This window comes from Uloborus diversus, chromosome 4 (assembly GCF_026930045.1).
Source record: "Uloborus diversus isolate 005 chromosome 4, Udiv.v.3.1, whole genome shotgun sequence".
NCBI lineage: Eukaryota > Metazoa > Arthropoda > Arachnida > Araneae > Uloboridae > Uloborus > Uloborus diversus.
In genome coordinates, this window is record NC_072734.1 from 105,099,131 (window position 1) to 105,115,252 (window position 16,122).

Consider the following 16,122-nt stretch of genomic DNA (forward strand, 5'->3'; position numbering starts at 1 on the left):
ACTCACCCTGTAGTGTCGTTTTTCTGAAGTTTCTTTTGTTTTAATTATACGTAATAAATTATGTATCATGTAATTGCAACACATTCTCTTTTTTTAAGGGACTGTACTATAACCAATTGAAGCTAACTTTTATCTCCATGAAAATACAGCGTCAATGAAATGAAACGAAATGAGAAGATTTCATTTAAATTATTCTTGTTTTCCCAAGCTGTCTGAATAGAATTTACCGCAGCAGACGTATTTACAAATTTCAAAATTTGTTGTAGCAATCTTTTTTAGAAGGAAAAGCTTAATGTTTCTAATGCTTATTAATTAAAAGAGTGATATAATGTTCAGAACCAAAAAAATAGCTGAGCATATACGAAAGTTTGATGCATATCCTAAAACATTAGAAGATTTTCGAATTAAAACATTTTCCGGCGCGGCTGGTTTGTGTTTCATTTCTTGTCAAATATATCTTTCACTTCGTATGCTTTTAAAGCAATTCCTGTAGCTGTTAAGTGTATTAATTTCATTAATTGAATCTCTTCCCCCCATGTTTGTTGGTTTTCCTCGGAAAATTACACCTTACAATGTAAAAATTGGCATCTAATTCATAATGTTCTATTTTGAAAAAAAAAAAAAAAAAATGTTACACGGTATTAAAAAAATTATTTATATTTTCGCTTATTTATTAATCTTTTTGTTTTCAAATTGCACCTCCGTGGAACCAAATTTCGATTGATTTTTTTTCAAATATTATTGAAACTTTATTTAAATAACAAAAATCAAGAGTTGTATGAAATTACGTTATTAATGTTTTTTAGTGTTTCTGTGTAATACCAGTATAGATGACTGAAGAGTATGTAATTACATCAGTACTGTTATGCTATTTTAGTTTTCATTTTGTATGTCCATATTAGTTATCCAAAACTAAATGAAAGGATGCATAGAGAGAGCATTACACACTTTTTCTTTGTAACTACTTTGATATACCACCCCAAATTGTAAATTTGGCGACTTTTTTTTCTCGCCAAGCATTATACCTGTACAAAAAATGGTACAAAATACAAGAAAATACTACGTTTGGCAACAGCAAAAACCTAAAAGCTGAAAAAACCTAAATTGTCGACACCAAAATAAGAAACAGCAACCCTAAATAGTTCTTAGGGAGTGCCAGTTTTGGCGCGTAATTTTTGGGGGGGTATATCAAAGTTATACCTTTTCGGAATTTGTGCGTTTGCTAATTTTTCCTATTTCAGGCAAAGTGTTTTGAAAATGATATTTGAATTAAAAACAAATGAGAAGTATCCAAGTGCATTTGCTCAGGAAAACAGAAATTTGATATTAACAAGTTAGCACATATTTGCTGATTAAAATGTCCCTGTAATTTTAGTTTCAATTTAGAACCTGATAATTTTGTAAAAGTTGATTGCAAAAGGGCGAAAAATCCAAGTTAAATATAACGATAACTCTGAAGAATGAAATTTTGCTCTTTGTGAAATACTTAGTTGCAGATATATATGCAGTTTGATAAAAGTTTGAAAATTCATAAACGGGGATTTTGTCCACATTGACCTTGATTATAGCAAATAAATGCCTGTTTTGTTCAAAATAAGTTGAATTTAAAATAGCAAATGCAATTTACAAAATGTTACATAAAATTTTATATAATAAATTTTTTAAGCAAATAAAATATTTGCTAAGAATAAAGTGCACTTAAATAGAACTGTAACAAAATAGCTCTTACCTTTTTATATTTGGCATTACTTTAATTGGTATGGTTGAAAGCATAGTCGGATTTATTATTTTGTTTAGAGGCCGATGGTATGAAACCTAATTGAACAACCATATACCTATGAATGAAACAACTGTAAATAATAAGGAAAACTAGCAGTTGTCGGTTCTGTATTTTGCTAATCTTACATTCATTGTCTTAGACTAGTGGAATTTGTTGGGGACCTTTCCGTATGTTTTGATTATTGTAAATCAAATTTTCTTCTCATTAAATGACCTGTAGTATTTCCAAATTCTTATATAATATTATCTTTATGTTTATTTCAGTTACCATAGTGAGTGCGATCCTCATCACATTACTATTCATTTCTGAGCTCAACTATTATCTTACACCTGAAGTGACAGAAGAGCTCTTTGTAGATGTCTCTCGCAGTGAGAAATTGAGAATCAATCTGGATGTCACATTTCCTAGAGTAACTTGTGAATGTACGTTTTTCATCATTTACAGTATAACCTCGTTTATCCGGACTAACTGAGGCCAAAGGGAAGGTAAAGAGCAGTAAATGTAGAAATATGCGTTTTTGCGATATTTGAAGAAACTCATTTTGGATTCCATACAATAAGGAAATGTTGGAAATTGGAGGGTTTTTTTACGAGCTTTATTTTGAGCGAAAACCAAGTAAGCAAGTTTCTACAGAAAGCAAAAGTACAATAGTTCAAAAAATTACAGATAATGCTCATTACCTTCCCTCATCAGAATGAGATGCTACATACATTTTATCATTTTATTATATGTTAATATGTGAAGCTGCCAAAGCTTTGGCATATTTAGAGCTTTGAGCAAGCCCCGCTTCGTGCTATCACTAAGGTACTTCATCATAAGAATGTTTCACAATTCACTTAAACTTTTCGAAAACTTTTTAAAATAAAGATACAGGGAAACCCTAGCATTCCTCCACCTCTCTCTTTGTACTACTCGCTATTCATCCAACTTGTTCAAGTAAAATTGAACTCATCATTTGTACACTTCTTCACTATTCACACAGTATCACTTAAAAGAGTTTGTGGAGAACCACAGAAATGTGAGAGAACTGACATTTGAAGAACTCTAAATACTGTGGAGGGAAGAACTAGTTAAGAGACACAGGGAAGCAAGAAGATGTGGTTAAAGAAATTTCTTCAGGTGATTTAGAAAGTAGTAAATGAAGCATTTCCGCAGCAGAAATTAAAGAAGTGTGCCACTGGAAGAAAACTCATTAGAAAAATGCCATTGTAAGACTGCTGTGGTCAACTGCAACTTGTTCAACGCCATGGTTATTGTTCAACAATATTGGAAAGGTTTTCATAGAAGAAAGCCAAAGATTCTTCTAGTGCAAAAATAGATAAAAGATATATAACCTGAAAGAGAGGAAACACCTGAAGGATTTTTTGTGGAAGGCGACTCCCCTTCCTAACAGTGGCATCAACACCCCTCTTTCTTGTCCTCACATTCCACTTATGTATTTCATGTACAGTACTGTTTATTTATTGTTTTTCATAGGTTTAAATAAGCAATCTTCCGTAATCTGGAACACATTATTTAAATTTAGATACAGTGGACTCTCTCTATTCTGAACACTCGTGAGACCGAACAAAAGTGTGGGGATTCAGATTATGGGGGTGTTCATTACAGAGGGAGAATGGATAATCCGTGTATATGTGTTCTATTTCTCAAATAGACTATGTTCAGTACTTTGCCTAGCAAGCTATACCAGTTATTGAGATAAAAGTGCTGTATTTTGGATTGGTGATTAGTGCAATGCCTAATTCAACTGAGTAGGACCTAAACCCTTTCCTTTCTTTCTTTCTTTTTTTAATTTAAAAAGTTTTATGTAGCATTCACTGATAAAATATTACACTACAGCTATTGGTACAGTACCTGAAAAAGAAAAAAGAGTAATTTTTAATTGGTTTTGCATTGTGTATTCTCTTACTCCCCAGGAATGTGCATCTAGATATTCGTTTCATTGAGGTAATTGTACTTTAAAAGTATTGACTATTGGTACAATGGGAAGATTCTTGAAACATATAGTTCACTTCCAGAAACTTCAGGCTCATATTGCTCAGTTGAATGATTTTATGTGATACAGTTTTATCCAGGAAAATATAATTTTTCTTTTTCCTCTCTCCATCTTCCCTTTATGCCCTTCAATCATTGTGTTCATTCATAGGAATTCCTGAGTACTGATTGTGAACATGCTCAGTATATGGAGAGGTAATTCTTGAAGGGGGTTGAAAATAGTGTTCATAATACTGGGGTGTTCATATTATAGGGTGTTCAGAGTACAGAGAGGTCAGCCTATGTTACGTCTATGGAGTTTCGCCGGGACCATCAAAATGGGTTCAGAATATTGCTGTGTTCACATTAGAGAGTGTTCAGATAGAGGGTACTGTAGTAGCTTAAAAAATGATTTGCCTTGTAAAAATGATTTGCCATTCGAACTGCCTTCTGGAACAAATTGTGAATGAATAGCCAGATTCTACAAAAGAAAAATTGAAGTTATGGTTTTCTAACTGCAAGAAATGTTTATTTGTGACAGTAATGAGAAGAATTTGAGAAAAAATTAAGATTCTAAAGTTTTGGAAATTCTGTGCAGAGCTGTTTTTACCTATAGGCAAGACTATGCAGTCGCCTTGGGTGAGATTCTTGGGGGTGGTAAAAAGACCTAAAACCTAAATTATAATAAAATTTATAGCAAAATTATTATTCTTTTGAACTTAACCTGTAAGTAAATTAAAATATTATTTATAAAACTGTAGATAATATCGATTTTATAAAAGTGTGTGTGTGTGTGTGTGAGTATATTTTCTTAAATTTTTTTCATAATAGAAAACAAATCTTTAAAACTTAAAAGGATTAAGTAATACAAATTATCATGCAACAGTGTTTCTTCAGGTTGTTGGGGGGGGGGGGGGGGATTGTTTTGGGCCTTTTAAAAGCTAAAATTAAATGATAAATATGTAAAATAATTTATCTTTTCTCATCAGTGATGTTCTCATCAATTTTTCTGAGGATATACTCCCAGTAATCAGTCATGCACAATATGTGTATGTAATCATATACATAATATGTCATAATATGAAATTTTTTGAAGTTTGAAGGTATACACTACTGTAAAACCTGTCTAAAACGATACTGTAGGGCCTTAAAAAATATTGTTATAGACAGATTATTGTTATAGACATTTTGATTATTCATGCTGACATTTTTCTGAGACCAAAGAAAATATCGTTATTGACAGGTGTATTGTTATAGACAGTATCGTTATACACAGGTTTCACTGTATATGAATAAAAAAAAAAGTTTGACTGTATGTGCGGTATATGGAGTATAACTGTATTTGAACACCACTTTGTTTGGCATATACATTTCTTTAAATGCACTGTTTTCTAAAACTTGCATTATATTTAGTTGTACATTGAACTTATTTGCAATAATTTTCTTTTTTTAGTTCTTTCCATTGATGCAATGGATATATCTGGTGAGCAGCAAATTAACTTAGATCACAGTATATATAAAAGAAGGTTGGATGAAAATGGAAAACCTTTAGAGAAACCAGAAAAAGAAAGAAAGTATACATTTTACAGTTTTTAATTTGAATGCCCTCCTTGAGCTACTCATTTTGCTTGAGACTAATGTTTCATAGCAATGGTGAAACTGTTACACCAATCATATGTGCCATTTAATCACTCTTATTGTATTTTTAAATTAAAGTCAATTGCTTTTGATTTTGAATTTATATTTTTTATAACAGTTTATAAAATGGGAGTTGAAAATCCTCCTTTTCCCTTGAAATTCCACTTTTTTTGTGATTTTTACCTGAGTTTCGCTGTTATTATTATTTCTGCCTTGTTTGTTATTTTGATACAAATTCCACTTTTATTGTAATTTTTCCATGATTTATGTGTTGTTTTTATTCAAATTTCTCAATTTTATGATGAAAACTGAATGTGTCATGGAAGCAAATTCCCACTTTTTTGAACAATGTGATTGTAGAATGAAGCAAACCAGAATAGGACAAGAAAATAATAATTTTACTTTCTATTTTTCATTATTTTGTATCACAGCATGCATATCTGTCGGCTTTAGTCATTAATCCTAAAATTTCTGCATTTTAGCTGCTATTGTGCTTTTACATGCTAGTCCAGATTTTTTTCGTATTTTGAGCTCAGAGTACATCTATTTTTGTTAAACTCTCTTATTTTAATCTATTATATGATTCTACTTCCTAGACATAACTTTGTGCTGAAAATTATTTTCAATCCTTCTTATATTTTATTTTTTGTTGTGGACTTGCCCTCTCATTCGAAAATTTCTATCCAGTTGCATCCAATTCCTAGTTAGCTTTAGCCAATACAGTTTTCAAAATTTAGCCTCAGTTAATTCTTACCTGGTTTACTAAAAATAAAGTTTGTGCGGAAAATTAATTTTACCTAGTAAGTATTAAAAACATTTAGTATGACAATAGATTTTAGAAGTCAAGGAATTTTATTGTTCTCTGGAAAAAGTTAGGCAGAAGACTAAAAAATGTGTAAATTATTCAAAGACAGGGTCTTATTTTCAACCTTTCTTAAAGAGAGTTTTTTTTTTAATTGAGCATGTGAGTATGTTAATGTAGTAAGTAGAATTTACAAAGCAAATTTACATGTTCATTATTGAAACATTACATTGAGGTTTTCTCAAGCTGTTTTTGCGCATTATGTTGTAATTAATATTTCTATGTTCTATTGAAATATACCAAATGGTCGTATTTTGCTCCTTTCGTAATAGTTAGAGCAGGCAAATCTCAACAGTTTCAAGACTACAAAATAAAAATCATTTTTGGTTCTTCTAACATTGATTTTCAAAGACCTAAAACATTTTGATGGAAAATTTCTAATTCCAATATTTTTTTTAGCTTTTTTTTTAATTGTGTGCTTTTATTCCTGTGAATAAAACATAGCAGTTCAAACAACGTACAAACACAAATTTTTTAAATGTTCATGGTGGTGTATGCTTAAAGCATACTGTTATTCAAGCATTATTATTAATTGATTTGTTGTTAATTCATCTTTTAAATATGTTCATATCTAGTTGCATTTCAATTGCTTTGATTTCTCACCCCCCCCCCCCTTTTTTACAAAAAAATTTCCATTTTTTAATCCACTTTAAAAATGTGTTTTTATTTAAAAAAAGTCTATCAATTTTTTCCTTTTTAAATTTCAGAAATAGGATCCTCTGCTGTTCTGAACATGGTAATTATAATTTCCATGTTTTATTTACCCTAAATATCATATCAACATATTATTTTTAAAATTAAATTCTTGATAATTTTGTGGAAATAGTATTAGTCAAAAGTTAAAAGTATCTCTAAATTAAGTTTAATGCTGTTCTAGAGTTTATTTATTTTTGCACTACCATTAAAGTAGAAAGTGAAACTACTGTACCCATGGGGAGGAAATTTACTTTTAAAGTTTTGCTGATCACTGAAAGGGTAATCGGTTGAGAAATTTTTCTGTCAGAACATACATTTTTTCATTTGAAAATTTCAAAGCTAAGATTTTAGTACCTGTTTTGCCTCAGCAATTAAAATTAAAAAAAAAAAAAAAGCTGAATGCATTACCTGAAAAAAATTATCAGAGTAATTATCTTTGTGTACCAAACAGTTATTTACTGTAGTTTTTGTTTATAATCCAAACAATGTCTGAAACTTGAGGTGATATTGGGATTCTTGGCAAATGTTACTTTAAAAAATGATAAAAATGGATCAGCTAGAGATAGAGAATGATAAATGCAAGTTAAGCATAAAAATTGGTGTACCGCTAGCTACAATGCTTCTCATATAAATAAATCAAATCCTTTTGTCAATTGTCTGTTGCCTGATCATTGCATTTAATTTCAAAATAAAACATACCGCAATTTTATGTTTTCACTTCATAAATAACTAAAGTTTAAACTACATTGTCTAAAAATTTGTTTTAAAAAAATCACTTCTCTTTGAATTATGCTCTAAAACAGAATTATGGTGCATTACATTTGATGAAGCAATAGTTATTTATTTTAAATAAAATTACTTCTTTTAAGGAGCCTTTAAAAAGTGCTTTATTTGAGGAAAAAAATATTTTTGAGAATCAACATTAATTGAAATTTTTGCATACTTGCATTTCATATTTGATTTTATAGACAAATAACATATGATTGGATGAAACATGTTTAAGAAGTTTGTGTGCTTGCCATTTTAATCGTGTGACTTAGCCGCTGGTTGTTAGGGTTGTAAGGCATGTTAACTTTCCTGCTTTTGGCAAGAAAGTTCTGATTTTCCCCTCATTTCTCTTACTTTTTTATAATTCTTGCATATTAAATGCAAAATTTACACATTTTTCATGTTTTTTATGCTTAAGTCTTGCTTTTTTAAGCATTTTAAAATCCAATTGCATCTTCTGCGATAAAACTTGCCCGCTTTTGCTAACAATCTGATTCTGCCATTTGAACATTTCTAGTTTTGTACTCTTGATTATTTTCAATACTTTTTATTACATTAGCAACTGTCTTGCAAGCTTGTTATTTATTTATTTTATTTTTTGTTAAGTATCCAGATTAAAGAAAAATCTCCAGATTTTGCTGTTAGATTGGCAAATATGGATTGTATTAGGCTGATGGATTTCAGCAATATATTAATCCATGATTGTCTATGAAATAACTGTTCCATCATCACTTGTGGTTCCATTGTCAGAAAATACGCTGAATTAAATGTCATTATTCTATAATCTATTCTTTTCACACGTTGGCTGCCAACTACAAGATTTTTAGTAGGTTGTGTTCTTTTCTAGGACACCAACTGCGAGTTATCTCGTTCTTGTTTACTTGCCATTTTTGTGCAGATACGATTAAACTCAGAATATATTAGTGCAAATATCGATCGATGTCTTCTGGGAAAAGAACAAAAACTCAATGCTGGATTGCACAAACAGCAAATTTATTTTAAAAATAACAAAAAATATAACTATAAAAATTAATTCAAATTCAAGAAATAAAACAATATTTTATTGTTTGTGGAACTTCTTTAAACAATCTTCCACACAAAGGACTGGCTTCTCTTTTCATGCTAGACATAAATAATGCTTTCTCGCATTTTTTTTTTTTTTTTTTTTTTGCTTCAGTACATATACAATGTGTCTTTGTCGGACGCTGTTTTTTTTTTGGTAGGTGGTTTCATTTTTCATACTTTTTGATGATAATTATGCACTAGAATTAGAGTTTTTAATAATAAAATGTGGTTAAATTAAATTGTCATTTTAGGGCAGATTCTAAAAATTGCTGTAATGTGTTTAAAAAAAAATCTCTTTTTGCTTGAATAATTGGATATTTACCTTATATTTTATTTTTAAGACTGTTCCTCCTACGTTGGATCCAAACAGATGTGAAAGTTGCTATGGAGCTGAACTCCCACCAAGAAAGTAAATTGATGACAGATTTTTTTTCCTTAATATTTTCCTGATACAATCAATCAGCTTCTACCAAAAACTGATGTCATTTATTTGTTTGACTGTTTTCCCATGAGAAAATGTAGGCTGTTATTGTATTGTTATACAGAATGTCTGAAAAGTCGTTGACACATTTTAAAAAATCATAGAAAAGCTACAAAGTGTCATATGAATATGCAATTTGCCCCAAAATATTTCCCAGATTCAAGAATTTTTATGACATTGTTTAAAAAGAAAGAAAGAAAAAGTATAAGTATTTGCTGTATCACCACATTAAGAAAAAATAGCTTCATGTGAGGTATTTAAATATTTTATTAAACACAAAAAACACAAAGCAATATCTTTCTTTACCAGCATTCAGCATGGGCACCATATGTTGCTCAAACCACATCTAAACAGTGCTCAAGTTCATTCCATGTCCACAAATGGTACACACATTGAACTTGAGTAATGAAAGAAAGTATTGCTTTCTGTTTAATAAAATGATTACACACCTCACATGACGTTTGATTTTTTTACTATGTTGATACAGCAATTACTTGTTAGGTTTTTTTTTTTAAATGACTTCATAAATTCTTGAACCTGTGAAGTATTATGGCTCAAACCGTATATGCATACAATAATTTGTTGCTTTTCTATGAATTTTTTAAATGTGTCTAAGACTTTTCAGACACCCTGTATTTTTTATCCGATAGCTTATGAATTTTGTCTGTGCGTTTCTTTGTTAAAGTGCTCATACCCTCTATGAGAAAAGTTTCAAAAGTTCTTTACAAAACTAAACAAGTAGACTTTTCCATATGCTAGTATAGGTTTTCTTATGATAAACAACATATGCACATAATGTTATGAGAGCTCAACAAAACTTTCAACAGTCAAGCTGCATGCCTGCCAACTCTTCCGTTTTAAAATTTATGTTTTTTTCACTAAATCTTGCAATCTAAAGCCAGTAGATTAAATTCGTTTTTTTGATTTTTCATCGAATTTATTGTTCCTATGGCTTTTTTCTCTCCCACAAACCCTAACTCTTTTTCTGTGGTATTAATAATATTGACAAAGTCTTATCAATACTGCTTTAAGTATGTTGGAAAGTGAAACATTTCCTCAAAAGCGCCGACATAAGGACATAGGACATGCAGAAGAAACTTGTTAACATTCATCCAGGGGTGAGTAAAATGGAAATTTAGGGGGGGGGGAATCATGATTACATTTTGACCTGTAAGTTATATACAGAAGTAAAAAAAAGAGGCTAGGATTGGAACCAAAGTTCATTATTTCAAAAAACTGTTTTGTGGTTAATTTTAATACAAGATTTCACCAAATATATTTTGCTGCTCTTTGAAGAAAAAGAAAGGGAAAGTTTTGTGATCTCTCTCTCTCTCTCTCATCCTTACTTATGGCTTATGATTTGCCATATATTTCTTACATTAATGCATTTGAGTTAGGGTTCATGGGGATCATGGACAGGACCTGACTAATTCCGGGTCCCAGATCCCCAGGGTGACTAATAAAATACCTTAGTGATTAGTTCTATCAGAACAAGCATCTTTGAGAAGCCCTGTTACACTCAATTTCCCTATAAACTCTGAGAAATAATTTGTCTAGCAGCTAAAATGTTTTTCTAGCTCCCAAGATTTTACAATTTTGTGTGGTCTCTGATCGTGAAGCAGAGTTCAATGGGGTTGCTTCCTTCCCTCAGTCAAAAGTACTACTTTTAGTCACTAAAATTGATAGAGTAAGCAAATAATAATAATAATAATAATAATAATAATAATAATAACATGGAACAAGAAAAAAAACTAATTTTCCCAACGCTTCATTTTTAATTAGTTTTTTAGAATGTCCAATTTTGAAAATAAGGCGTAGTCTTTATGACGTCACAAATGATGTACTTTTCTCCGCACACACTGCTTAGCGGGTCCCCCACATGGCTGGGTCTGATGGTCAATACAAATGATGTATTTTGGCACATCTGTCTACCGCGTTTCCAGGTTATGATAATCAAGAAGCAAATTAAATATTGAACTCTATGCTTGCTATCAACCATATCGTTGCCAGTACACGTGAGTAAAGATGCGAATTAAATATTGCGCTGTGTGAATGGCATTTCATCATTTGTGATGTCAGTGGTAGAAGTGTAAACAATGAAAGTGCATCAATTAAAATAATGTTTGAAAAGATATTAAACTTTGTCAAACTATTTAAAAAATGGTCAGATCCTATGTTTTAAAGCATACTCTTTCAGAAAAAAATACTTCTAAAATTTCAGAAGCGACCCCATTGTATGAAAATTTGTTTATTGCAAGAGAAATGGATTTTGCTCCATTTTGTATCATGTGTGCTGCAAAAAAAAGTATAAACTTTGGCAGCTACAAATAATTCAAACTGGAGGGCTCTGCCCCCTGCTCGTTTTGCTTGCCACCTGCAGCGGATTAGAATCGATGATTTTAATGTTTTCAACCCAGGATGTCCAGCCCCTTAAGGTTTAAAGGGGTTAGGCAGGGCAGTATAGCTTTTCCCGGATGTCCTGCATCCAACAATATCAGTATTGTCCTGGGTAGATATTGCCAGTTTGGAAGAGATAAGGTTAGATAAGGTTACAAACACACACACATACAAATTATTAGTATGTATCAATAAATTAGTTTTATCTTAAGATAAATCTAAGTACTCAAATGACGGATAAATTATTTTATTTTTCCTGTGCTAAAATTTGTTTAGCCAAATGTAAAGTATTATACAGTTTAAGTTAGCACAATGAAGTTTGAGGATTAATGTACAATAGCCTAAAATATATTTGCTAATTGCATCACAGATTTTATAAAAGTTGAATTTCTGTTGACTGACTCTTTTATACATTTATGCATATATGTATACTGGTATATTTATTTATTTATTTATTGTTTAGCTGTTGCAATACCTGTGAAGAAGTTCAAAATGCATATCGTTTAAGAGGATGGGCTGCTCCTGATGCAGATAGTATTGAACAGTGCAAAAGAGAAGGTTGGAAGAAGAAATTGCAGTCGGTGGATAAAGAAGGATGTCAAGTTTTTGGATATCTTGATGTTAATAGGGTTGGTACAAACGAAAGTTTTGCCTGAAATGTTAATTGTTTTAACAGACCTGAAAATATACACTCATTAATGTTTCCCCAGATATTAATTAGCTCATTTCTACGGGAGATACCTTTCTGGACAAATCATTTATATTTTGAATCTAGTAAGATTAAGGGGCAGATTCAACTGAAACATTTTTCGAACGTTTTCCCCTTTTCCATCAAACGCTTCAATCAAAAGCAGCGACTCCGGCTTCAACTGAAAGATTCGAACGTTTTGTACTACGTGTGACCCATCCGAGTGGTAGGATTCGAACGATTGGGAAGATTCGATTGATTTTTGTTTATCTTCCAGCAATGGCGTACGAAGTGTAGCGGCCAGAAATCGCTATCGCCGATGAAAAATATTTTGCTATATTCGCATCCGCAGTTGATTTGCAGGTGAGTGTTACATTTTTATTACAAATAAATACTTTTATGACTTCTGTAACGATGATTGCTGCTTAAAATTAAGTTTTTATCTAGTTCGAACATTCATCCTTTTTTTAAACTTGATAACATCGTGGCAAGCTTCCAAAATTAAATCAAAATTTGTTTGCCAAGAAGCTATTTTATAAAAGTTCCTCTAATTACAAAGTAATTGTAACATATGACAGCATTGAGTCTTGATTATTTTAGGAAATTATTTAATGAATTATGAAACTATTTAATGAATTATGAAATTATTTAATGAATTATGAAATTATTTAATGAATTATTACTTTATTTAATGAATATATCTACTTCCAAAAATTCTTTCACTGCTTACATCTAAGGTTAATTAAAAGATATTGCTTATTACTGAAAATACTGGTGTTTTTTTTTAAATTTATTTTAAATTCTATGAATAACAACTATGTCTATAAAAACTTGCTTCTTGTAACTGATTAGATTTCAATAAACAAATTGAAGCATCTAGGTTTAGTTAAACTACTTGGGTTTTCAAGAAAACAGTTTCGTATATTGCTCCTCCCTCCCCCCTCCCCTCTTCCAAGCGTTTAAATGCTTGTTATTTGTATAAATGAGTGTAATATATATTTTTTTTAAGGAAATGAATAAACAACTATTATTCTTCATTAAAAATACATTATTTTGAGAACTTTGAATCATATTATTCTTAGCAATTTCTTTGACATTCTAGATGCTGTCCACTTGCACCTTCTCAACGCTGGAATCTTCCAAGGGGGGCAGGAGAATGGAATTCTTCCAAAAGTTTCAGTTCCCAAGAAATATGAAAATGACGGACGGAATGCAACTGATCAAACAAAGGTGCAAGTACCTATTATGTTCCCAACTTGAACAGAAGAGGTAAATTTGTTGTGAATATCAAATTGTGAGTACAAAACATGTGTTACATATGCATGTAAAATTAATATAGTATATACACTAGGGTGGTCCTTATTTTTGAAGTTGTTGATATTTTACACGACGCCCCCTCAATTTGTTCCATTATACAAATAAATGATCCATGCAAAATTTTAAGTCAATCCATGAATATTAACACGTGCCCCTAGGGGCCCCTTTTTTGAGTTTTGAAGAAAAATTTGGGGATTTTCTCATTTTTACGTAAAAATATTCCTAGGTTTCATATTTAAAGTAATTTTGAACCTTAATAGATGTTGCTACTTCCAGATGAACCATTCTCCCACTTTCATTCTGTAAAATTTTACATATTACATAGGGTACATGTACACCAATGGCCTTGGGACAGGCATACCGCTATTCACGCTCGTTTCAAACCAAGCGGCATGGGAACATTTCTTTCCACCAAGATGGACACAAGGGATTCTAAAGGCTATTAATGAATGGCCTAGGCCATTATTAATTATTTTTGACAACAACAAATAGTCTCCTTCAGGCTTTGGGGGTGTTGATTTAGAAAATTTTCTGGGTATGTAATAGGTGTGGCAAATAGGGTCACTATGTTTCCATGCTATAAATATAAGTAATGACAATTATATTTTAATTCGTTGTTCTTTAGTTATATACTTAAAAGTTTATGCATTCTTATAATTTAAATTTTGAAAAATCCTTGATTACCCTACCATAAAAATAAATAATATCTAAAATATAAATTAAAAAAAATTCCAGATCGGAATAATGTAAAAATCTATCCTTTAAACTGTCTTCTATTTCAGAACTTAGTCCTTTCTTATCATCAAATTCCTCTTGCAATTCACAAGATTTAGAATCCGAAATGGGTATCTATCCTAACCTGTTGAACCTTTTTTCTATATCTGGTCTACCACAACGCAAAAAAGCTTGACAACTATTGAGATCTGCTGGCATCTCATCAATGTTAGACAAATGTCATATTAAAGACAAAGATGCTGCTCATTTATTAACAGCCTATGTAGATGCAGTAAATTTAAATCCAAATAACCTTATGATCAATTGTACATCCCTTAAGAGAACAAGAGAAAATCCTTGAGAGGTAAAATTAGATTTCATGAATTTAAATTTAGATTTTTTAGTTATCTCCTGGAATACAAAGCTATACATCCAGATGTAACTGGAAAAAACGCCGATAGGCTTACCATGATAGCTTCAGGTTCCAATGTTGAACAGCTACTCAGAATTTCGGAGATATTTCTTCAGTCGTATATGATATCTTAGATGATTGCTCTTTATTGCTAACTGTTCAAGCTGTAGTGTTTTATACAGCGGCTTACAATACCGGCCGTATAAATTGTGCAGGTAATTTTTTAGAGCAAAAGCTTAACGGTGATATATTGCATTTGTATTGCTATCATCATGCACTTGAAATCGTACTGCAGAGTGTCTTTAAAGAAGTTTTTGCCTTTCTTAGATCTACACTCGATATTCCATTATTTAAGCGCTTCAAAATTCAAAAATTACACATACCACTTAAATTCTAAAAGAAGAATTTGATGACATATTATTGTTCATAGAAAGCGGAATTAAGAAATATTACAGAGAATTCTCCTAACGTGTCATAAAATTTCTTGGTGAAGTCCTCCCTCCTACAGGGACATGTTTTCGGCAACCTGGAGCTTATCTGTGAACCAGATGGGTGGCAAAAGGAATTTATTGTTTGAATATTTATATATTTAGGAAACCATTTAAATTGACCTTACATGAAGAGATTGCCCGTAAATGCTGTTTTACAGTTAAATGTTGTATGAAGATATAGTTTTTCGCAGCAATCCATTCCAGGCCTTTTAAATTAATATAAAGTCTAGTGTCTAAAACACCTGCAGCGTACAAAATGATGACAAACATGCAGCAGAAGCAGTGATTGAAAAATTCATAAATCACTTATGGTAATTCGGGGATGAAGTAGTAGCTTTGTCCGTATTGGATGAAGGAATTAACTTTGAAGATAGGAAAAGAGTACTTCAAAAAAATGCTTGCTGAATAGGAAAACGTGTCTGATGACTGTATAAAAAATTTCAAATAACCGTAGATGATTTGATGGAATACTTTTTTTAGTAAAGATCTTCCTCTTTTAGAATCAATTACAAGTCAATAAAACTGTTTGATAAGTTACAAACACCAAAAGATGTTTTCCTATTTGATCCTGATTCATGGCGATGCATTAAAATGAAGGAAGCTATTTAAAGGGAAGAGATATCGTTAAAATGCTGAAAGTTGTGGATGACACAACTGAAAGAGGAGCACAATTAATCGAAGAATTTCTCAATCAATTTACCAAATATGAGTCACAAAAGCAATTTAGTATTTTACTGACACTCCAAGACTATCGGGAAAAAAAATGCACACGATTGAGATACATTGAGAAAAGCGTACGATTAAGGTAAAGTTTCTAAAGCAATATTTCATTCTTATTC

At 31.2% G+C, this 16,122-nt stretch overlaps 1 protein-coding gene across 1 annotated transcript in view; it reads left to right on the plus strand.

Annotated features, from left to right (window-relative positions):
- Positions 1-240: 240 nt before the first annotated feature.
- Positions 241-16,122, plus strand: part of LOC129219678 (endoplasmic reticulum-Golgi intermediate compartment protein 3-like) — a 60,689-nt gene continuing 44,807 nt past the window's right edge. The window contains exons 1-6 of the mRNA XM_054853954.1: positions 241-428; positions 2,044-2,202; positions 5,208-5,324; positions 6,962-6,990; positions 9,125-9,192; positions 12,125-12,290. Of these exons, the coding sequence (XP_054709929.1) occupies positions 329-428; positions 2,044-2,202; positions 5,208-5,324; positions 6,962-6,990; positions 9,125-9,192; positions 12,125-12,290 (639 nt within the window). The 5' untranslated portion in view covers positions 241-328. The remainder of the gene's footprint in view (positions 429-2,043; positions 2,203-5,207; positions 5,325-6,961; positions 6,991-9,124; positions 9,193-12,124; positions 12,291-16,122) is intronic.